At 41.2% G+C, this 23807-nt stretch overlaps 1 protein-coding gene across 10 annotated transcripts in view; it reads left to right on the top strand.

Annotated features, from left to right (window-relative positions):
• ANO1 (anoctamin 1) overlaps positions 1–23186 on the top strand; it is a 272685-nt gene extending 249499 nt beyond the window's left edge. For all 10 annotated transcript variants that reach the window (XM_053265870.1, XM_053265841.1, XM_053265879.1 and 7 more), the window contains 8 exons: positions 532–589; positions 737–837; positions 2996–3141; positions 3407–3559; positions 4275–4327; positions 6497–6681; positions 12528–12633; positions 14496–23186. In XM_053265870.1, the coding sequence (XP_053121845.1) occupies positions 532–589; positions 737–837; positions 2996–3141; positions 3407–3559; positions 4275–4327; positions 6497–6681; positions 12528–12633; positions 14496–14753 (1060 nt within the window). In that variant the 3' untranslated portion in view covers positions 14754–23186. The remainder of the gene's footprint in view (positions 1–531; positions 590–736; positions 838–2995; positions 3142–3406; positions 3560–4274; positions 4328–6496; positions 6682–12527; positions 12634–14495) is intronic.
• Positions 23187–23807: the final 621 nt, after the last annotated feature.

Here is a 23807-nt window from a genome sequence, read left to right as displayed (position 1 = left end):
ACAGAATCTCTCGGCAAAAAACACACAAGGTTTTTTGTATTCATGATATTTAATATTAATAAAACTAGCTCAGCTAGCAGTTGCTGAGGGTCTTAAGGAATATTGGTTATAACTTTGTTTTGAAAAAACAAATATTTTCAACTCTGGGACCTAGATCTGCTTTTCTATATTTTTCTTAGAAAACACATAGAGTGAATACACGGGGGGGGGGGGGGGGGCAGCAGTGGGATCAGGGTGGTAAGCCACAGTTCCAACCTGTATGTGGGTACTATACAGATTGTCTAGTGGTCAACAAATGTCGGTGGTGGGGTAAAGGCTTGCTGCAATCTCACTCTCCCACTGTGCATGTTCACTGACTGTACACTGTGAAAATGCTTATGACAACAAATTGTCCACTGGCTGTAAAATGTATATTTAAGTAGATCTTTAATGCATGGGAAATGTTGCAGGAAGAACATGAAGGCCTGCACCATTCTATACCTAGAGAAAAGGCAGGACAGAACTCTAACTATAATTTTCTTATTGTCCTAGATTTGTTGGACGCCCCGGAAACTACGTCTACATTTTTCATTCTTTCCGAATGGAAGAGGTAACCACAGTTTATTCTGTGCATATGTATTCCTCATTTAGAAGAGAACTCTGAATTCTAGAAACATGGTGACAATTCACAATAGCAGTAATAGGTGATAATAACCTCTGGAAGAAGTGCTGACCCAATTTTATTTTCCTCCTATAGTGTGCTCCTGGTGGTTGCCTAATGGAATTGTGTATACAGCTTAGCATTATTATGTTGGGCAAACAACTGATTCAAAATAATCTTTTTGAGATTGGCATCCCGTAAGTAGCAAAGCAATCAGAATACATTGAATATCTTTTGCAAAATGTGTATGTATTCTATTTATTTGTTATAAATATTTATACTCTGCTTTTCCATTTTTCAATAAAATTTTCACAGTGACTAAAACATAAAAATACATTTGAATATGATGATAGAATTAAAATGATTTAACAATAAAACAATGACAAAATCAGTAGCAGCAAGGAAAATAACTTTACCTAGCAGTAGTCACAAAAAAGTCAGTATATAAGTATAAGACAAAGTATTAAAACCACAATGACAAACACCAGCCCTTGGTTGTGCAAACACTAGCTTCCTTTGATGTAATGATCTGTTTATTTATTGTTAGATTTTTATACAACCTTTCATTAAAACAATCTCAAGGTGGTTTACAAAACATTTAAAATGATATAAAACTATAAAAACAGTTACTCAATAAAAATTGGAATATAAAAATACAAATCTTCTTGAAATTCACGAAAAGATCAGAGCATGACACAAATGCTCCAAAATACCATTTCTTTGCTTCATTGTAGCATTTTAAATGTTTGTTATTTATTTATTATTTCTATTTATACAGTATGCCACTTTTCAAATGTAGAGAAACAATTAAGATTTTGTGGCACCTTAAAGACTAACAAATGTATTGTAGCATAAGATTTTGTGGACAGTCCACTTCATCAGACAAAAGTTTTATAGAATGTCTGATCTCCAAGGTTTCCTGTGCTTGAAGTGTGATTCTCAATAGGCAGGTATCTACATAAGCAAACAGCACTTGCATACATAACACACACACACACGCGCACACACACACACACACACACGTGCAGAGAATAAATTATAAACATTGGGCTCAAATGCAAGAGGAAGTGCAAGCCTAGTGATAAGTTTTAAAGTACATGTGATAAACGTGGAAACAATTCACAGTAATTGTAAAAGGTGATAACCTCTTAGAAATGCTAAGTTGTTTAACTCTGTAATATGATTTTTTAAAACTTTGTCTCGATTAAGACCTGTGTAGATGGTGTCAACACATTATATATACAAACTTTTAAAAAAATTAATTCTAATTATTATACTATTTCCCTTTGAAATTATATATATACATGCCTACTGAGGATTACAGTTCATACATCTAACAACATGAACTGTAGTTCATTGCATTAGATGAACTAGTCTTTAAGGAACCACAAGATTCCCTGTTGTTTTTTGCTACAATGGACTAACAGTGCCCCTCTAGAAGTTGTTTTCAATTGTATGATTCTGTGATGTACAACAAAATTAAAACAATAAGAATTCTGGAAAATGAAATGCAGGAACCCCAGTGGGTACATGGAAAGGCTTGTGCACTACGGATGTGCGAACCAGCTTGATCTCAAGCTGTTTCACCATCAAACTGGTTCAACTCAAGGGTTTGCCCATGGCCCAGTTGGGTTCAACCTTGAGCCAAGCCCCCCAGGCCAGCTCACAGCAGGTCCATGGTTTGGGCAGGGGGGTTAAACTCACCACCGGGCCCAGGGTAACTTTGCTGCCAGGGATGCTGCCTCAGCTGCAGACAAGTCTCTGAAGCTTCACCCTTCCCCCACTGGAGTCCCCCCCCCACAGTTTTTAGGGGGCCAGTTTGGCCTGTTTGGCGGCCTTTCCGGCCCTCTCCTGGCTTGCAGTGGCCATTTTGAAGGCCGCTGAGCATGCATATGGGCTATTTACATGCCCAGCCTGGCCACTGGAGAGGGCTAGAAAGGCCTGAAAACAGGACGAACTGGCCCTATAAGACCGGTGGAGGCTGGTGGGGGAAGGAGGAAGCTTCAGAGCCCCCCCCACACACACACACACAGTAGCACCCCCTAGAGGCAGCAAAGTTCCCCTGGGCCTGGTGGTGAGTTAAATTTTTTTAAAAAAACTTTTCAAACCCTGGACCAGCTCGAACTCGAGCCGATGGCGGGGGGCGGCTCGTGGAAGGAACATTTTGGATCCTTGTCGTAATTCCAATATAGCCAGTAAATGCTCGAATAAATTCACAAGTTGTTTGTTTCTTTACCTGTATTAATCTCTTACAAATCTTTGTACAATGTAATGAAAATAGATGATGTTCCAGCCCTCAAATTCTCTTATGAAACTAGTAAGAGTTTTTAAAGTTTTATTTTTTATTCTTTCTAGAAAAATGAAAAAATTAATACGATACTTGAAACTGAAACGACGACGCCCTGTTGACCATGAGGAGCATTTGAAGAAAAAGCAACGCTATGAAGTTGACTACAATCTGGAACCTTTTGCTGGCCTTACTCCAGAATACATGGAAATGAGTGAGTGAGATTTCAAGTGTTTAAACCAAGGCTCCAAGCATTAATTGGCTTACAAAGCAATCCTGCAGATGTTTACCTAGAATTAAGTACCACTGTGTTCAGTGGAGCTTGCTTACAGGTAAATGTGCATAAGTTGCAGTCTTAATTGCTTAACTGTAACTATTATGGGTTGCAGTTCTTATTTTGGGCTATTTGTGTGGGCAGGGTTCCCACATATATTCTGCATTCTATATAGAACAGTGCAATATTTGTATTTTATTTCCAGTCATCCAGTTTGGGTTTGTAACCCTCTTTGTTGCATCCTTCCCACTGGCTCCCTTGTTTGCACTGCTGAACAACATAATTGAAATACGTCTGGATGCAAAGAAGTTTGTTACTGAACTTAGGAGGCCAGTGGCAGTTAGAGCAAAAGATATAGGTAAGTGGTTCATTCATAATGCAGTGACTGACATACAGAGCAAGGATGTGCAGCAAGAAAGCAGTTGGGACCTACACAATTTTCTTCCACCCTCCCATTCCCCAGGAAGCCCTCTTTGCCACCTGAACATACATCCCTGAGGGTTACGCAGTCATATGGTGCAACCTCCACATGGTTTGGATTTACAAGAAGGGAAAATGAGCAGGAAGAGAAGGCGAAGAAAAGGGATCAGCCGCTCTGTTCAGTAAATTCTAGCAAACCACTTTGGAATGGTGGGATCCTCAGATAATACCTCTAGCAACATTAGTTGCAGGCCAGAGTATAAAGTTGGAAACAGATTGTGTAGCCTGTGTGGACCAAGCTGGTGTGATGCAGTGTCTAGAGTGCTTGACTTGGATGAGAGAATCCCATATTCCAGTGCATTCTGAAGTATTCATTCACTGCATGGCCTTCTGCAAACCACATCCCTTGTTCTAATCTGATTCACAGGGTTGTTGTGTGCAACTAAAATATCTTCCTGAGCTCCCTAGAGGAAAGGTCAGATAAAAACATCACAGAGAGAGAGAGAGAGAGAGAGATATCTACCCAAACCAGTCCCTTAGGTGTTGAACTTGCTGTCGCTCTAGAGGCTCTTAGCTCTACCGTGTACTTATAGCTATCCGTGGTTATGACTACAATCTAGAAATATTTAATGTCTTGCTTGTCTTCCACCCAGGAATATGGTATAATATCCTCAGAGCTGTAGGAAAACTTGCTGTAATAATAAATGTAAGTAATTCTGTGCAAATACTAGTATAATAATTCACATTGTCTATTTTGCTGCTCAGAATGTTATATTGTAGACCGCTAGTATCATGCAATGTCTACAGTAATGTGTATCATTTATTTATAAACCTCCAAACAAAACTGGTTAAAATCCTCTGGCATTTCATGTTTGTAAAAAGCCATATGGCCCAGTGGGTCAAAGTGGCCCTTTGATCTTGATGCATTTAATAGCCTTGTTGAAATGAATGGCTTCTGATAGTTTATTGAAAGAGCTGATTTGCCTTTGGTTATTTGAAGCTATTGAAAGTACATCCAAAGAGTCAGTGAGGTTTCACACAATTCATCTGGGATTTGTGTTGCTGCAGTAGAGGAAAGCAGCATTAAGCTTTTGCTACCTTTCCCCCAGTATCACACTAGTAATCTTTGGTAAACAGGGATATTATGAATATAAACTAGACTAGCACCATACACATTGAAGAGATCACCAGGTTATAATTACATAGTAAGAAGTCCAACATATGTTGGGATTATGTATGGAAATGTCTCCATAAAGACATGCTATGCAAGTGCCAGTCTCAACTTCCCTTCTCAACTGGCTTTGCACCACTTTTTCCTTAGCCCTGCTTCCTCACACTCTCAGATCCCTAGGATCCTCATCCATGGCTCATGTATACTTTTACCTCAGATTTTTGCCATTTCCCCCTTTAGTTTTATCAGGTGTAGCCCATCCTTATGGCCATATTAAACTGCTCACTAAATGAATATACAGTATGATCATTAGATATGGTTATCTTCTTATCTGTCCCAGACAATGGAGAATGTACCTCTGCTTCCCCATATCCTGCACTATTATTCAGTTGTATTTCCAGCAGTAGCTGTGCTTTTTGTTGATCACTTCTGTATGCTCATGTTCATTCTTGACCTTTTGCTTCCAGGCCTATTGAGCATGGCATTCTTTGTCTTTTTCCTTAACGTGTGATGTGCATTAGTTGTTAAACATGCATATAGGTCTGAGATGAGATGAGGAGATGAGAATGCATTATCTGTGAGGCAAAATTAAACAAACTTAACTGCCCCTGACAAAATCTGATTGGGGCTGCCTGAGCAGATGCTCTTGCCTTCAAACCAGTAGGTGCAAGGCAGCTCAAAATGAGCCATTGTGCAATATGACAACAAAGGTGGTTGGATGGCAAGGGCTTGATTCTTGGCATTCTGTGTCTCCGTCAGCCTCCAGCACCACATCCCTCCAGTAGTTGTTGCTGATGTTTGCCTTAGGTTTCCTTTTAGATTGTGAGCCCTTTTTGGACAGGAACCATTTAATTTACTTTTTCTATATAAACTGCTTTGAACACTTTTTTGTTGAAAAGAGGTATATATAAATATTCATAATATAATATATTCATCAACCCTGCATGCCCTAGTTCATGGGCAGCACAAAATGTGTGGAGCAACTCCCTGAGGCAGAGAGAGAGCAGGATAGCAAGCATTGCACTTCTACTGGAAGCAGGACAATATTGTGATTGGAAAAGTAATAACAGGGTTTCCGAAAGGGATTGTATTTACCTGTCCACATGGTGTGACCTCCTGAGTCATCCTAACCTGCTCACTCACAATTTCCTGCTTGAATATCAACCTCAGCGAGCTTTTTTCAGGAATTATGTAATTGGATACGCTGTACACAGTGACAGCACTCTCAGGAACATGCCAACAAGCCTCACTCCCCATACTGGCGTACTGCTTAACCACTACTAACCTGCTCTCCACACACATTACATTTGTTTGCAGAATCTCTTGGAGAGAGATTCGCCCCATAATTAGGAGCTCAGCATTCTCAGTCATGTGGAGGAACCCTTCCTGGGTAAAGCATTTGTTTATGCAGATAAGTGCTGTAGGCATGGAGAGCAGGGGGCATGGTTAAAGAGTGTATCAGCATGAATGGGTGAGGCTTGTTGGTACGGACTTGTTGGCATTGCCACTGTATAGCATACAGCATGAGTGGACAATGGTACGAGGAGATTCATTGGCCTGCAGTTCTAGTGATATGAACCAGGTTGATGCATAGCAAACCATCTATTCATAAGTACCAGTGGGGAAAGATATAATTGAGTCTGGTTATGTATTCAATTAAGCAGTGCCTGAATATTGCATTCATTCTTTACTCTTGTGGCTTAGGCATTTGTGATCTCATTCACATCTGACTTCATTCCACGCCTCGTGTACCTATATATGTACAGTGAGAGTGGCACCATGCATGGCTTCGTGAACCATACACTATCCTATTTTAATGTCAGCGATTTTCAAGAAGGAACAGCTCCAAATGACGCTATGGAGCTTGGCTACCCAGTCCAAATATGCAGGTACATAATGTTTTTTCTTTAAAATAGAGTTTCCTAAGGCCATTCGGTGGGATTTCAACTTGTTCATGCATCTCACTTGGGATTCATAGTTAAATTTCCATGTACCTTGGTAGCACATATTTGGACAGGTCCTTGCTGCTGCCACCCATACATACCTCCATCTCCACATTCCTCCACCTCCACATTCCGCCACCTCCAGCATACATTTCCTTTCCTCTCAATTGTCACAGCTTGGGCTGCAGCAAGGGCACTGAACCTCAGTCACTGGGAACCTATCTTTTTGGAAAAGGCAATTCCTTTTATTGCCACCTTTCTCAAAAATTGAAATATTTAATCTTCAAAAGTTTTTCCATCTCCCCAATAAATTCCTAACCTTAAGATGCCACTTTATCAAGGTGCCGTTGTGCCCCCATCTCCGTCCCAAAGAACAGTAATAAATATAGTCCTACAACATCTAACTCGACTATAAAGCACGCATAGCGGGTAGCACTCACACTAACAAACCCAGCATGTTAGGGGACATAGGTATCATTAGGGAACACCCAGCCTGATAGTTTATAATATTAATGGGCATGGTTCAAAAGACTACTAAAGAGGCCCAGTCAACATAGAGCCTTGGAGTATAGGTGTTGAATCTGTTTTGAGACCTATAGTATTATTCTTTTTGCTTCTGGTCCAAAGACAGGAATCTGATGGTCCAGACCTAAGACTAAGTTCTAACATCTCATTAGTAATCTCAAGAACATGCCTAGTTGTAAATATAACTGTGAGCTCCGCTTATACAAAAAAACCCCTCATGAACCAACTGTGTAACCTTCCTCTGTCCTGTACTGATCTAAATTTTTAAGCCAAAATGTAAAATCTCAGTCCATAGTATTGGGTCCCAAACTCAAATGGGATAAACACTCAGTATTTATACTTGCATAAACACTCAGTGCTATTCCTCTTGGATTAAAAGTAAGCCACTTGGTCAGGTCTACTACACTGCCTAAAGCTGGTGTCCTTCACTCACTGCACAAAGGTGCCTCTTATACCTAATCCTTCCTGCTTCCTCTGGCCCCTCATTATGGTGAGCACCACTGTATCCTTTACCACTATCTCTCAGTGCACACAAGGGAGGAGAACACGTTCTAAACACATTTATACTCCCAGCACACTGCTTTACAGGCTTCTTTGCTCTCATTGCCCAAGCATTTAAAAAATGGCTGCTCCAGCTGTCTGATCCATAACAAGTCTTTTCCTGAATAAGAATTCCAGTCAGAACCAACTCTTTCTAATCTCCAAGTGAAGAAAGGTCTAAAGAGGCTCTCCTCTTTACATTACATTTTTACTGAACCAAATAGTCCTGGAAAGGAGCTGTAAAACCAGATAGTTTTGTTTTGTAGTTTCCTTGCCTGTTACTAGTTTAGTGGGGTATCTTTTAAATGCCCATATAGTTGAGAGAGCTTCTACTCTCTGTCCAGTGGCAGATCTGTACTGCAATAATGACAACCAGCCAGAGTACGGATTCCTCTTTGCCTTGTGGTCAAGTAGGATCCAAGGAGACTCTGTAATATCCCCTCATGCCTGAATCAAACAGGTCTGAGTTGCAAGCTTGGTGGAGATCAAGGACTTCCAAATTCAGGAGCTCTCCATAGCTACTGTAACTGCAACACTGCCCTTTATGTGTGGTGTTAGGCAAACAGCCGAATAATCCAGTTACATTCTACCATTGGACTCAGAACCATTTCAGCTGTCTATTCTCAACCTCAACCATATTCTTGGGCTCACTAAAATATGGGGAAAACTCCTCCATGCCCACCTTCAGTACCTGTAGCATATGGTCTTCCAGCAGGGCCTACGTCTCTGCAGAAGGGTTCCATTAATGGAAACACTATCCCAGCTCAGAAAAGTGAATTTGCCAGGCTGGCTGCTGCATACATTGTTGTACCCAGCTGACCAAGTTTGCTTAGAAAAGAATGAATCAGGCTGCCACCCATCAAATGCCATCTACTGCCCCAACTTATTAATACTTATAGCAAGCAGCACTTATAGCTTTGAAATCAGAGCTGCTCTATAGGGTCTTGTGTTCAGTGGAAATCCATGTGCTTCAACCCAGATTGCTAGGGTAAAATTATGTGCTCCACAGTCTCCAGTTTGTCCCCAAATGCCTGCAGAAGACTAGCTAAGCTACATAACCCTGAGCTCAACTAGTGGCAAAGGCAAAGCAAAATAAGAACAAAAAAATATAAGCTTCCTTATTAGATCTAACCAAGAGCCTGTTTAGGCCAGCATCCCATATCCTGTAGTGGCTGGCCAGATGACTCTGAGAAAGCAACAGCACTTCTCCCACTTAGGAACCGAAACTCTCCTGAACTTGGTGGTTCCATTAAGCAACCACGGCCAGTAGCCATTAACAAATCAATCCTCCATGTATTTGTTTAATCTATTTCAAAAACCATCTAAGCTAGTAATATTACCACATTCCATGACATTAAATTCCATAAGGTAAACTATGTGCTATGTGGAACAATATTCCCTTGTTTCCCTTGAACTGACTTCGCATCAGTTTCACTAGATGGACCAAAGTTCTAGTATTATGAATAATTTCTTTCTATCTGTTCTCCACTTCAATAATAATTTATAAACTTCTGCCATGCCCCATCTTGGTCACTTTTAGGATAAGCTAAAGAGACTCATGCACAATCTTGAACATCCTTCACTATGCAGACACAAAGAGACTTCCTTCTGAATACTCATGAATAAGAACTGGTCGTGGTTTTTTGTTTTGTTTTTAGCTTTCCTTTTCAAATCAGTCCTAGCCAAATGAGGGCAATTCATCAAAGCAACAAGGTTCCAATCACCCCCAAATCAGCTACACATCCCAAATGTAGATTAAAGCAACTCACAATCCCCAAAGGAGTGTTGCATGAGAAGGGTGCAGCTGCTAAAGCAATCCCAACCTTGAAGTTGTATTACATACTAGCTGGGCTGGGCGCAGAGCATCTGTGCCTTGCCTCTAGTTCTCTCCTCTGCTTTCTTCTCCCCCCACTCTGCTCTGCTGCGGCTTTCCTCTCCCCCCCCCCAACTGCCACTTTCCTTTTGCCCCGCCCCAGCCACCGCTTTTCCTTTCCCTCCCCCAGCCTCCACTTTCCTCTCCCCACCCATTGGCCGCCGCTTTCCTTTTCCCACCCTGGCTGCTGCTTTCCTTTTCCCTGGTCCAGCCACCACTTTCCTCTTCCCGCCCGTTGGCCTCTGCTTTCCTCGGCCTGTCCATTGGCCTGCACCTTATCTTCTCTGTTGCCACTTTTCTTTCCCTCTCCCAGCAACTCACTTGCGGACTCTCGTGAGAGCTGCCATGCTTGGGATTAGCAATGGATATGCCTAAGGGAAATATATGTATTGATTTTTATCCATCCTTGCCAGATGGGGCCAGGAAAGAGCCAACACCCATGCTTTGTGGCTCCAGATTAGCTTGTCTCCTATAAGGTGAATACAGCTCCTAAAATCTCCCTGCAGCAGTGCTGGGGCCAGTTACAAACTCCCCAGAATGGGAGTGGCCCCTCACTTCTTTCCCAAAAGGCTGGGGGTCAGAATCCAGTGTTACAGCCCATCATACTAGTATTGCATTTTAGCCCTCTCTTACCTAGTTGGCCACAATGTACCTCAGTAACACCAGACATAGCCCTAAAGGTGAAATGTCACAGGAGAATGAAAATAGCCCAAGCAAAACCATCATTCCCACTTCCCAGGGTCCTACTAGCAGCCACTCTGTTTATGCAGCCACTCCCTCTTTTCTAGCAGTGTTCTTCCTCCTGCCTGCCTGCCCCAAATTGGGCAAGGCAGGAGCAGAGCCTTTAAAGGTTCCATTCCTACCTCTCATTGTACTGCTCCTCCCAGCAACTTCTCCCCCCACATACCTACGCTCACAGGCTTCTCTGCAGTAGACTTGGGAGTGGAATAAGCTATGCACACAATAATAAGGTTATGCATATGAGCAGCCCAACCCAGGCTAGAGCAGGCTACCCTGGTTTGGGATGCTCATGTGGAGCATTGGGATTGGCCTTGATCCCAGCACCACTCTCCCAGGTAGCCCGGGTAGAAGGTCATGAGTGTGGTAAACGGTTGTGTGTGTGCTTGGGCTGCATGCAATCTGAGCACACACAGAACCAAGCACTTAGAGCACCCGTCATGGGGGATTCCCTCACTGCACTACACTCGTTGTGTGGCGCATTGTGGGATATCTGGAGGCTGGGATGCATTGTCTCAGCCTCCCGAGATCCATGCTGCTTGGAGCAGCACAGATCATGTGGGCACACAATCTGCACATCCCACCAACGTATGTGGATTGTCTGGGGAGAAGGTAGGTTCATTTCTGCCTTCCCCCGCCCCAGGGGCATTAATGTGATAGCCTTAATGTCTAGTTGTTGTCTGTTGCCAACAACCTAACAGCAATTAATGCCAGCCTACGTTTAGTCTGGAGGCAGTCCCAAGCACTCTTCAGAAAGGATCAACTTTCATCTGAAAAATTAGCCAGGGTCATTAGACAGCCAATTTTTAAAGATGATGGCCTGGATACTGTTGACTTGAACCCATTACTGCTCTAAGTTAGGAGACCTTTTCATGGAGTAAGGCCTTTTTATTCAAAAACAGCTCACATAAACACGCATGTTCTCTCTTGCTTTAAGAAATTTCCAAAGAAACCAAAAGGTGGATATGGCACAACAAAATAAGACAATATTTTCAACATATAAGTGAACCTCAGTGTTCGTGGAGGTTCCATTCTCCACAGTTACTGCAGATAAGGAAACCGCAAATACCAAATCATTAAGTATGTGGAATCACAAGGGTTAGGTTCCCAGAGGGCCAAAAACTATGTTAAAACAGTGGGAAGTGATCCAAAAAGGTGAAATAAAGTGCCCTACCGTGCTCCGCAGACCTCCAGCAATCCAGCAATGCCCCCCAGAGCTCCAAATTATTCTTTTCATGGAAAAATCCATTTTTTAAAATGAAATGAGCCACAAAATGGCTCCATTTGACAAAATGGTGGCCACGAATGACCTCCGAGGTCATTTCTGGCCATTTCCAAACTGCGGATACATGAAATTAACCCCTTTTATGTTGGGTTTTCCACATTTGTCGGGTGTCAATTACCCAGCCGCAGATACGCAAAACTGCAGATGCTAGATCTGTGTATAGCAAAGTCCACCTGTATTGACAATGGCTGACATAATGAGGAAAATTGTTCAGAGTTGTCCCATTGGAAATAAAAGGGCAAGTTAGGCAATTTCAATGGAGCTACTTTGAGTAATTTTCCTCATCATCGCAGTCAGTGGATTTAACACACCAGCTGCCCAGCTATTGTCAAAAAAAGCCCTGTTCAGAAGTTATAAATCCATGGACACTGTATCTGGATACAGTGCCAATTAGAGTGTGCTAGCAAGCCCTGCCCTGATGTACCTTTAAACTACGCCCTCCCAATTTCATCAGATACAGTGTTTGTATACAGAGACTAACACTGTACTTGGGGAGAAATACTTCCCATGACTGACAACACTGGACACTAAGTATTCTCAATCATGGAGAGACCTGGGTACAAAGGTTTTATAATGTCTGTAAAAGCTTTTGTTTTCTCTGAACAGAAAGCAAAACCTTTTAAAGACTATTTTTCAAATTGCTTCAGAGCCATAGACTTTGGAAGTCTTTCAGTTGTGCTGAACTTTCTGCTTCCTATTTACAGACCATATTGTAAAATGAAGTTTTTTTAAAAAATTGTTTTGATTTAGCATTTGCTGTCTATTCAGTCATAAATCCCAACTGGAATCTACTCACTCAGTCAATTATGTATTTCTGTTGTTGTTTTAAAGATACAAAGATTATCGAGAACCACCATGGTCTGAAACGAAATATGATATTGCAAAGGATTTTTGGGCTGTGCTAGCAGCAAGATTAGCATTTGTAATAGTTTTCCAGGTAACGTATGACCCAAATCCATCCTATTTTGGCCATCAATTACCATCAGTTACAAACAATAAGATTAGCAGAAACTGGAAGACATACTAAATGTTAATGCAAGGGATTTCAAAGGAGTACCCAGATGTTTTACTGCAGCTCCCATCAGCCCCAGAAGTTGTTAGACTTCAACCCATCAACCATTGTGAGTAGGGATGATGGGACTTGTAGTCTAAACTCATCTGGGGGCCCAAGTTTGGGAACCTCTGGTTTATGTAAAATAGCAGCTAATGGACAGTGGTGAAAAGAAAAATTCCCAATTCAGAACTTGTTTTCCATCACTAGATGGTCATAGTGGATACAACTAGACATTTCAAGAGTCATGGAACTGCTGCTGCTACTCTGTAGCTTTCATCCATCCTCCTGGTAACATCTAGTACAGAACAAGATGCATTTTGGGGCCTCTCCATCAATAGCCAGTCATGTGAGGTGGGGGCAGGGAAATGCAAGTGCAATGATGTCGCATCCTATTTTGTTTTATACTACATGTTCCAGGAAGATGGGACAGAGTTACAGGGAGCAGGAATAGCAGCTACATATTATACCTGTAGACAATCTACTATCTTTAGCATCAGGCACTTGTCTAAAAGGTGGTGGTGATACAAAATCAAAATGGAGTTCTTCTATTTGACCATTTCAAATGAATGTATGAAGTGGAAATGATCACTTCATACATTGCCTTTTCCTACATAGAGATCAATCTCTGGGTAGGAAAAGCTGTGTGCATTAGAAAATGAAGAGTGACACATGTATTCTGCTACAGATAGATTCAGGCAGTTGCTGCCTTCCTTAGACATGAATCGAGATGGGAAATGCATTTGTGCCACCTTTTTCATGTTGCAAAGTACACTTTTTAATACTTTGCCTAAATTAATCTACATATAGGGAAAAGAGATTTATAAAGCAGACTCTAATCAAAAGTCTAATCAAAATTTGTTCTGAAGAATCATAGTTGCAGTTGGGTACAAGCATCAGTGAACTGCATCTAAAGACAGCAGGTTTTGCAACAGGCCATTAAAAATATGTAGTCACGTGTTTTATGCAGAGAAAGAAGTATAATTTGTACATGTATTTCACATATCTGTAACACAAGTTTCCAAAAAAAATATTTCTAACACGTCAGTTCTAATCTCAGAAGCAATTCTCATTTATTTCAATGGAGCTTACTTGCAAGCGAGTGTGTTTAGGAACACAAATCTGGGTCAAAGTCTAGCCAAATTAAGGACATTTTAAGTCCTGTTGATTTCAGTGAACAATACTGTTGTATTCTATCCACTTATCTTTTGCATTTTGTTTGTTTAGACACTTGTCCCAAAGGGAATCCTGTAGAGAGTGTGGTGGAAGAGTCAGAAAGCACACAGGAAGGGAAAGGAGAAGTAGAAAATGGAATTGTTGCTGAATAAACCTTTAGTTAAATCCACATAAGATTTCCTTGTGTCTGTGAGGGAAGCAACCACCTTAAGTGGCACAGCAGGGAAGTGCTTGACTCAGAAGCAGGAGGTTGCTGGTTCAAATCCTCGCTGGTACTTATATCGGGCAGCAGCGATATAGGAAGATGCTGAAAGGCATCATCTCATACTGTGCAGGAGGACGCAATGGTAACCCCCTCCTGTATTCTACCAAAGAAAATCACAGTGCTCTGTGGGCGCAGGGGGTCAAAATTGACTTGACGGCACACTTTACCTCTACCTTTATGAGGGAAGCAGCTATAAAACAAATGCTTGTTTTAGCAATTCTCAGTTGAAATCAATGGAAATTAAAAGTGCTTGGTTAGATCAAGAGCTTAGTTTTGACTTTGCTAAATTTTCTCTTTTTTTTTCCAGAACTTGGTCATGTTTATGAGTGACATTGTGGACTGGATTATCCCAGACATTCCCAAGGACATTAGTCAGCAAATCCATAAGGAAAAAGTTCTGATGGTGGAGGTCTTCATGAAAGAAGAGCAGGGAAAGCTGCAGCTGCTAGAAACCTGGAGGGACAAGGACAAAAAGAAAGGTGAAAACTGTAACCACAGCCCCAGATCATCAGTAAGCCACAGAGGGAGTGTGTCTTCCTGCCATTCATGCCATGTTGAAGTGTAAAAAAGGACGTCGTTTTCTGCTGGGGCATTCCATTCATAAACAAGCCATTACTTAAAAGATAGGACTTGATTCTTTAACAACCTGGTGCATGTTTAAGCATATGCAACCATTTCACTTATATCTACGTGAGAAATAATGTTCTTACAAAAATGGAGGACCATATTCTGTTTCTAACAAGATTTTTTTTTTTTTTTGGCACAAGAAGTAATACAGGGATTTTTTTACATATATATATTTCAAGATTAGTTAATAACGATCACTGTTTTTATTTCTTTTTTAAAGCAGACAGGATTCTGTAGGCTGTACTCTTAGAATTTTACTTTAGCTTATTTATTGAGAAATGACAGAAAGTAAAACAAATTACGAGTATTTTAATCATTGGGCACTCCATTCCTGATAAGCTGTATGGGGGCTCTTACAATATGCAAAACCAAATAAGCAATGTACTCTGCTTGCAAAGCTGTGGCAGAAACATTCTGGATTTAAATCTGTTGAGTATTTTGCAAGCATAAATCCTGTTGAGTTTCCTTGCCTATATGTGCTGAATAATATCATATTTTCTCTTACGTAAAACAGTGGCAGAATGATTTTCTCTCCCATCTGGGGCTCTCTCACCTTGGCAGAATTCATCACTTCAGCTGCACTAATTCATTATAATGAACAAAATGGTCAGAGAATAGAATCATTGTTACCTTTATCCCAGCACTACTGAGAGCAGTTCATTTGAAGAACTTTCATTTCTTCTTGCGTAAGAGATGGACAATTTGTGGAAGGGTATTCAGATTAGTCCTACACAGCGTCTCGTGCACATTCCAGAGGGGGTCCAGAGGACAAGAAAGACTATTAGTAACAGCACAATTTCCCCAAGCACTGAAGAGCCTTATTAAAATATGCCCTGAATTGAAGAGCACACACAGAGCTACACGACTTGCACTGCCCACCACAAACCTGTAAACCTTGTTGTTGAAGGAATATACTAAGTAAATATATTCCTTAGGCAGTTATGCTCAGATGTCATCCTTGGTCAGTAGAGCCAAACATCCCATCTTTTAGGCTATCCTGTACCTAAAAATATCTTTAGATTCATTAACCAGACCACCATAGCTCACAACATTCTACAGTTCATCTGTTATAACCCACATTTCATCAGTTATAACCCACAGTCCTAATCCCTGCTAAATTCCTTCATATTTTGGCCCCTTATTCCTTCTCTAATTCCTTCCTTTGTCTCTTGGCCCCTCAGTCATATCTTACACATTCACACAAAAATGATCAAAGGGATGAATACCTTCCCGATGAGCATTTGGGGCAAATAATAGGAGATATGAGAGAGATGTAAACCATTTTAGATGATCCAGCGACAGTCAGAGAGACATTTTTCAGAATTAGAAATTTATACAGAATTTGTAATTCTGTAACTCAGACCCTGCCTGCCCCCACAATGAAATTAATCAGCAGTAGGTTCAGCACAGACCCAAGGAAGTATTATTCTATGCAGCACATAATTAATTCCAGAACTTAATACTTCAAGATGTAGTGATGTAGGAAGAGTCAAACTACATAATCCGAGTGTATGATCAGTGCTTACATGCATTGTTACACCAAAGAGCAGCCATGGGGGCTTTATCAGCCATGCTGATCCAGAAGGAGGCTTTAACCCTTTGCCTAATTCCTGTTCTGAATACCACCAACTCCCACCCATGGCTGCTGTTTCTCCTTTAAAAAAAGAACTCCCATTGGCACTAATGGGTCTGAGCAGCTACTATACAGCATTTAAAAATGCACACAAGTGCTAATTGTGTGTTTGTTGTAACATGCAGTTTGAAGCTATAAGCCATGTTAACTAAATGGAACTTCCATGTTCAGAGGCAGTATATAGTACACCTGAATAACAGATGCTGGGGACGTGCAATAGTGAGCGCTGTTGCTTTATGCCCTGGTTGTAGGCTTCTGGTTAGAGGCATCTGGTTGACTATAGTTAGAGCCAGGATGTTGGACTAGATCCCTTTTCAGGTATAAGAAAACATAGGGATCTATACTCTCATAAAGCTTTCCGAGTGTGCTCTGATGTTCTGCCACCATGCTGACAGGATAAGGAGCTCCATCCCCTACTTTCTACTGTTTGTTTGCATTTGCTTGAAGAGACAAACACACTACACACAAGTATATAGATTTGTCTCATGACTGGAAAAAAATCTAGCATTTCAATCATGGGAAGAATCTGTCATGAATACAGTGTTTATCTCTGCAGACATACACTGTAACTGTGGACAGGGGCAGCAGAGCATGCCCTTAGGAGATGCTATACATGAGTACAGCATCCCTGCCTTTTGTAATACCTGAACAGGACTTGGATGGATTCTTCATCTAACCCAGCCAGGAGTCTTTCTATGTTCCAAATAATTGCTTCCTCATTCATGTTTTGGGGGCACCTGAAGAATCTGTATAAAAGAAAGATATGTCCGCTTCTGGCAACTGGGACCTTTTGTCTTTTTAAATTTTATTTATTTTTTCCTAATCGCATTTATACTGAATTGAAAATAATCATTTGAAATGATTCAATACAATTAAGAACCATTACAGTTGTCTTCAGGAGAGGTCATCACCAGTGGCTGGGCTTCTGAGAGAACTGCTAATGAAAAAGGGACCCACTGTGGCTCCTGGTTTGATCTTGGCTTTGCATTTCTTTTTGTCTTTGGGCGAGCTAGAATTTAAAGCCCTTCACTGACACCAAGCATGCTTTGGCGGGTTAGCAGAGGAGCTGAGAAAAAGGTGGGTACAGTTGGTTACTCCCTGGCAACTCAGAAGGCAACAGGAGAAGCAAATGAAACTAGGGAATGGGGAGGGAGGAGTGAAAATGAGAGGCCAAAAGGCTAACAGGGATCAGCAAGTGAACGAATGCAGGAGAGTGTTTGGCCAGTCAAGGCGAAGGATGGAAAACACACCAGATGGAGTTGAGAGTGATGCCTCTCTACAAATACATTAGAGATTTTAGTATTGGGGTATCCCTGGAGAGAGCTGGATCCTCTTTTTTTAAAAAAAAAAAAACCAGGAGTAAGATCAAGATTACCTTTAGCGCTTTAGTGGGGGCAATAGCATGTCCCTAGTACCACATCACTTTTTGAATTAGGCATTTCCACCTCTAGTGATTATGTGGTGGAGTTCTCTTAAAATATTCTAGTTCCTTAGGTCCTTTGACATATAAAGCAACACCACCCCAATACACCCTTCCCTGACTTTTCTATAGATTTTATTTTCAAGAATAATAGGATCTCACTGTCTAATTGGATCCTACTGATTCTCGCCATTCCAGCAGGCTTTTGATATAGCCTGTATATCTGTTTTATTTTAGCACCATCCACCCCAACTTCCTTTTGGTGTATGGGATTCTAGCCTCAGTAAAACACATGCATATATCTTGCATCTTTCTCCAAATGTCCTTTTTGTGTGCATTTCTCTTTCTGCAGAAAGAAGTTGTCCAGTTTGCATATGCAAATATACCATAAGACTTACTACAACAGCACACAATTGCTTGTATATGGCAGCATCACTATCTAGGCAAACCAGAAACCAACCCTTAGCTCAGAAAGCCTCTTACATTTTGTATGAGGCTATGGTTAACTAAGTACAAAATAGTCATGTCTTTCATCAAATCTGAAGGGCACACAACTATACAACTGAATGCATGCTTCTTTAAAATTCTTGTAAGCAGCAGCTATGAAAGGATCTGGTCAATATTTATTCCCTTGAGACTTGATAACAACAATATCCTGCATTTAAATAGTACTTCCGAATATTCAGAATGCTTCACTCACATTAGATTCAAGTTGAAAAACTTGATGGAAAGCGAGTTTATTTTGTACGCAGTTATTTGTGCCCAAATACAAAACGTAAAGCCGCAACTGGCCCTCAAGTGTTTTTTATAGTAGTTACCATGTACCAATTCCTGCTTCATAGCAACTGAAGGGCTAACCTTTCATTCTCTCTGGCAGTATCCAGTTCCTGGGAGGGGGAAGGAGAAAACTGGGGAAATCAACTTTGTAGTTGCCAAGCAACTATCATATCCTCTCCCTTGCTATTTCCACGCATTTGGCAAATGGCACCAGTAACAGGGACCGGACAGCTAAGGCACATGGCAACATTCTTTCCATTATCACTACAGAGGGAACGTAACCCAGAAGGAGAATCTCACTTGAAAGTCACCGAGACCACCTTTGTCAGGATCCTAGTGTCAGGCCTGGTACATAAATGAAGAGAACATAAGACAAGAGTTTTTGATTGCTGTGCACAAATACTGTATAGTGTTATAGACAGAAAAGCCCAGTGATGCAGGACACCCAGATAGAAATAGTTAGGGGAAAAATAGCAGGCTCAAGAGAATATTCTTCTTTAAACATATATAGATATATTTGCTCTGTCTAAAATGAAGTTTGGAATATATATCAAGTTCAAACATATATTCAAATTCAGTGAATCAGAACCAGAGGGAGTAGGCACCATGGGCAGACTCCCAGTTCTGACATGCACACAGTGAAAAGCCTTTTGTGGGGTATCTGTATATTCCTGACAGTGCACCAGCTCTATCTTACCTGCACGATCTAAAGCCTTTTAGTGCAGTCCATGGAAATCTCATGTACGGTATATTTTTAGTTTAAGATCTGTCTGCTTGTGAACCGTAGCACAGAATTATCATACACTGAATTATTTATATGTTGTATAAGTTACAGATGACATTTAATTTTCTTAGGGAGTGAAATAAAACTTCATTTCATTCACAGCCTGCCGTATATGGCAAATATATTGCAAGTTAACCTACTGTATGGTTGTTATAAAACCAAATGTCCAAGATTGTTATATTTCAATGAAAATCTTTTGCTGCAAAATAATTTAACATAGAAGCAAACTCACTGCATAGTTTTGTAATATTTATTGGTTGCAATACTGAGAATGCAATGAATTTAATTTTTTTAAATATAATTTGTCCAAAAAATGCTTTATCTGGAAGTGAATTATGTTAACCAAATATTGTCCAAATGTGTTTGAAATCTCAATCTAACCAAAGATTGTTCTTAATAAAGGGCTTATTTTTATTTATAACTGCTTCTTATATTTTGAATTGCAGGAATGTCACTTTAAAAAAAAAACAACACAAAAACATTCTTAGAACCTATATGCAAGGATATGGATGTAAATATGCAAGCACTCATGATGTGGATGTGGCCCATCCAAGGACACTGAATAATGTGGATGAAGGTCCACATTCCCACCATCTCTCGCTACAGATTGGACGGCAGGTCCATATGGTATTTGCAACACTGGCTGACATGATAAGGAACATTATAAGCGGCTAGGTAGGTGACTAGAATGCAAGTGAAGAACTCAGCTCGAATCTGACAGAACGCAGCATAGGACACATTTGAAAGCTTATGTGGTAGTGGTGCATGTAGCAAAAAAAGATTTTAGTCTGTGCACATTGCATCCGCAGGTTCGCGTTCAGCAGAGCTATCCCAGGTTCTGAGGAGTTTAATTTCTGCTCCTTCTGCGTTAAACCAGTCCCCGGAAGCATTCTGCATTCTGCTGTGACACTTTTAATGGGTTCTTTGTGGACAAAATCTCCTATATTCAGGCCGATTTGGGACTCCGCTACTTTTGCAGGGTCTATAAAGGAGGTGTCCAGCAATCCCTCTTGCAGTATTAGATTGGATCAGTTTCAATCTGTGACTCCTGAAGATGTGGACAGGCTGCTTGGGGCGGTGTGGCCTACCACTTGTTCTCTGGATCCTTGTCTGACTTGGCTGCTTCTGTCTAGCAGGGAGATTGTTGGAGGTGGCCTAGTCAGTATCATAAATGAATTGCTGAGGGAGGGTAGGGTGCCTCCATGTTTGAAGGAGGCAATGGTTAGACCGCTTCCCTGGACTCCTTAATGGAGAGTCCTTCCCTGGACTCCTTAATGGAGAGTTATAAGCCAGTCTGCAATCTCCCTTGGTTGGGCAAGGTGATTGAGAGGGTAGTGGCTGACCAGAAGGGCAGTATAGAAATCAATCAATCAATCAAATAAATAAATAAAATTACTCAAAGCAGCCCCATTGAAATTAAAAGGACATTATGCATTGCCTAAATGCATTTCAATGGGACTACTTTGAGTAATTCTTCCTCATCATGTCAGCCACTATATGCAGTTCTTTAGTGCATATCATAAGTTGTGCACAACACCTGAACTGCAGTCGAAGTGTTTTGGATTAGACTAGAAAGTTTTCTGGGTATGCATCAGAACTAGTTCTTGGCCTTTAAACTGCAATGTTTTTGATATAAATAAGACACCACCTAAATTCTCACCTAAACCCCAGGTTGTGCTGGGACTGACCACATGCAACATCTAAAGTGCAGAGATCCTTACATATAGCAGCATGCACAGAATCTCCTGCCAAACAGATGGTCAGTGCTGTCAACTCTGACAGAGTTTGACCCTATTGTTACATCCATAAGTTGTCATTGTTTTAGGGTGTGCACAAACTTACATAGTTTTAACAGTGAGCCTGCTGTGAAAATGTGTTCACTGCATTTTCAGCACATATACAACCTTCTTGCCTGGACATAGCTCAGAGGAAACTGACTCTTCTTCAGGTTTTATCAGAAGCCAAATTTGCACAGCATTGATTGGCCAGTCCTTATTTCAATCATGTTAGAATTGTTTTAAAAACCATTTAAAAACAAAGTGCTGAACTAGGCACGTAGGGAGCTTGCTGGAGGCTGTGGGACAAGGTCCCACCGATGGCTCCCTTCTTCATTGACTTCTGTGTGCATGTTAGCATGCGCATGCCCAAGCCACGCCCCCTGCATCCAAGTTAGATACAGGGGGTATGATCTGTGCCAGGCCAGGCTTATTTAGCCCCATTGCAAAGTTTCCCCTCCTCAGTAAGCAATTCAATGAACTGCTGACTGGTGTGGGGAAACTTGGCAATGGGGCTGAATGGCCTGATTGGGGCACTGACCATGCTCTCTGCATCCAATGTAGATGCGGTGGGAGTGGCCACTAGGGAGCCTTCCCAGCCAGTGTTTCATTGGAATGCTGGCTGGCTTGGTTTCCCCCCTCGCTGCCTTGCTAAAAGTGAGGGAGGGGGGGAAAGCCCCAAGCCAGACAGCGTTTCAATGAAATGCCAGCAGGGAAGGAGAGTGGTGTGCCTCATGCAACCAGCTGGTGAACTCACCCGCTGGGTGCGGGAGGTGCAGGAACAGGGAGGGGGTACCCTGAGCGAGGAGGTGCCTTGGTAGTTCCCCCAGACCCTGGCAGCCGAGGGGCGCTCATCCCCCCTGCTCCACTGGCCCACGCCCCTGTGCTTAACAAATGTGTGGGCAGATAAACACTTGAAACAAAACAAAGCCGACAGCCCTATGGAGCTCAGGAGTGGAGAGAATATCACTGAAGGTCAAACTAGATTTCACAATATAGATACATGAATGTTGTGCATAACTGGTCTTCCTAAGTGCTTTGGAGAGTGATTTTCATTGGGAAAATGGTACAAAGGGACTGACTAGGGCCCCTCTTCTCCCACACTACAGTCCTGGCATAGATAACCCCACCATCATGGCTGCTATTTGGAAAAGTAATATAAAATAAGAGATACTTTTGCACACTCTCAGTTGTAAAATTCAGTTTGGTCTTCAGTCTAGAGGTTGTACATGTGCTTGAGGGGCAAAAGTGGAGGAAAACGGAAGCCACCTCACAGCAGAACAACCCATGTCTGCTTGCAAATATCTGGGTATGTAACCTTTGAGTTGAAAGCGTTGACCACCTGTTCTCTGTGCAGGAGCTGGATGCATTCCCCACTCCCATCCCACACAGGTAGGACCACATTCAGAAAGGTAATCCACACATAGAAGCTTGTTGGATTGGTACATATAAGGGGGAAAGTAAGAAAACCAAATAAGTAATAGCATCTTGTTTTTATGAACAAAATGTAATCCCTTTATAAATTACATGTTCTTTTCTCTAGCTAGTTTACATTACAGGAAAATGTATCCTATCCGATTATACCCTAGTTATTTTAACTAGAAAGCAGACTGAATGTACAGATCCACAGAAAATATATAGTCCATGTCATGCTTTCTCAACCTGCAATTTTAAAAGTACATAGCCCAATTTAGACAAATATTCTGAAAACAAATAATGGGAAAGAAATTGTAAAGAATTATCTTAATTTGTCGTTGGCCTGATACTGACATTCCTGTAACTATTAAGACTATATACTTATAAATGTTCATTATTTTCTGAGATCATTAAATAACAACAAATGCATATACTTGTTTTATAGTTTCTTTTGTATTACATTTTTTTGAAAAAGGGTTTTGTATATAATACTATATTACCACCTAGAAAATTATATAATGCTCCTTTTCATGGATTCTTTTTTTAAGTAAAAGCATATAAATCTCCTTTAGTTTTTTGTTGAATATTTATTTGTATAATGAATATCTAGCCATTCACTCTTATGAACAAATCTCACCATGCACCATCACTTCTATAGGCATTAAAACAATGCATTTTGTTCTTAGACATATCAGACAGTGAAAAGTTGAGACACATAAGACAGACATATGATTAATCATATAACTTTTTACATTTAAAATTTGGATATACTTTGGTAAAAATACTACCAGAAGATCCCACAGAAGATGTGCAGATCAACTGGAGTGCGAATCAATTCAAGCTCAAAACAGGCCATTTCGAGTGTTTTGAACTTGAAACAAAATGCCCTTAAAATAAAGGACCTCTTATGAGCTTGAAACAAAACAGCCCAGTTTCGACTCAAAATGTTTTGAGTGCCATTTTGAGGCCTCTTTTTCCAGGGAGACCTGGTTTAACCATTGGGGTCGGCGGGCAGACCAGTCCTTCAAGGCAGGCCAACACGCAAAGTCCAGAGCAGAGGGCTGATCTACCTGCCGACTCCAATCAGTAGACCAGCTCTCCACTAAAGACTAAGAACGTAGGCCTGCCTTGGGGGACCAGTCTATCCAGTAGACCAGTCCTCCAAGGTGGGCCAATGTGCTAGTTCT

This window comes from Hemicordylus capensis, chromosome 1 (genome assembly GCF_027244095.1).
Source record: "Hemicordylus capensis ecotype Gifberg chromosome 1, rHemCap1.1.pri, whole genome shotgun sequence".
Lineage (NCBI taxonomy): Eukaryota > Metazoa > Chordata > Lepidosauria > Squamata > Cordylidae > Hemicordylus > Hemicordylus capensis.
This window is presented reverse-complemented; position numbering and strand designations above follow the sequence as displayed.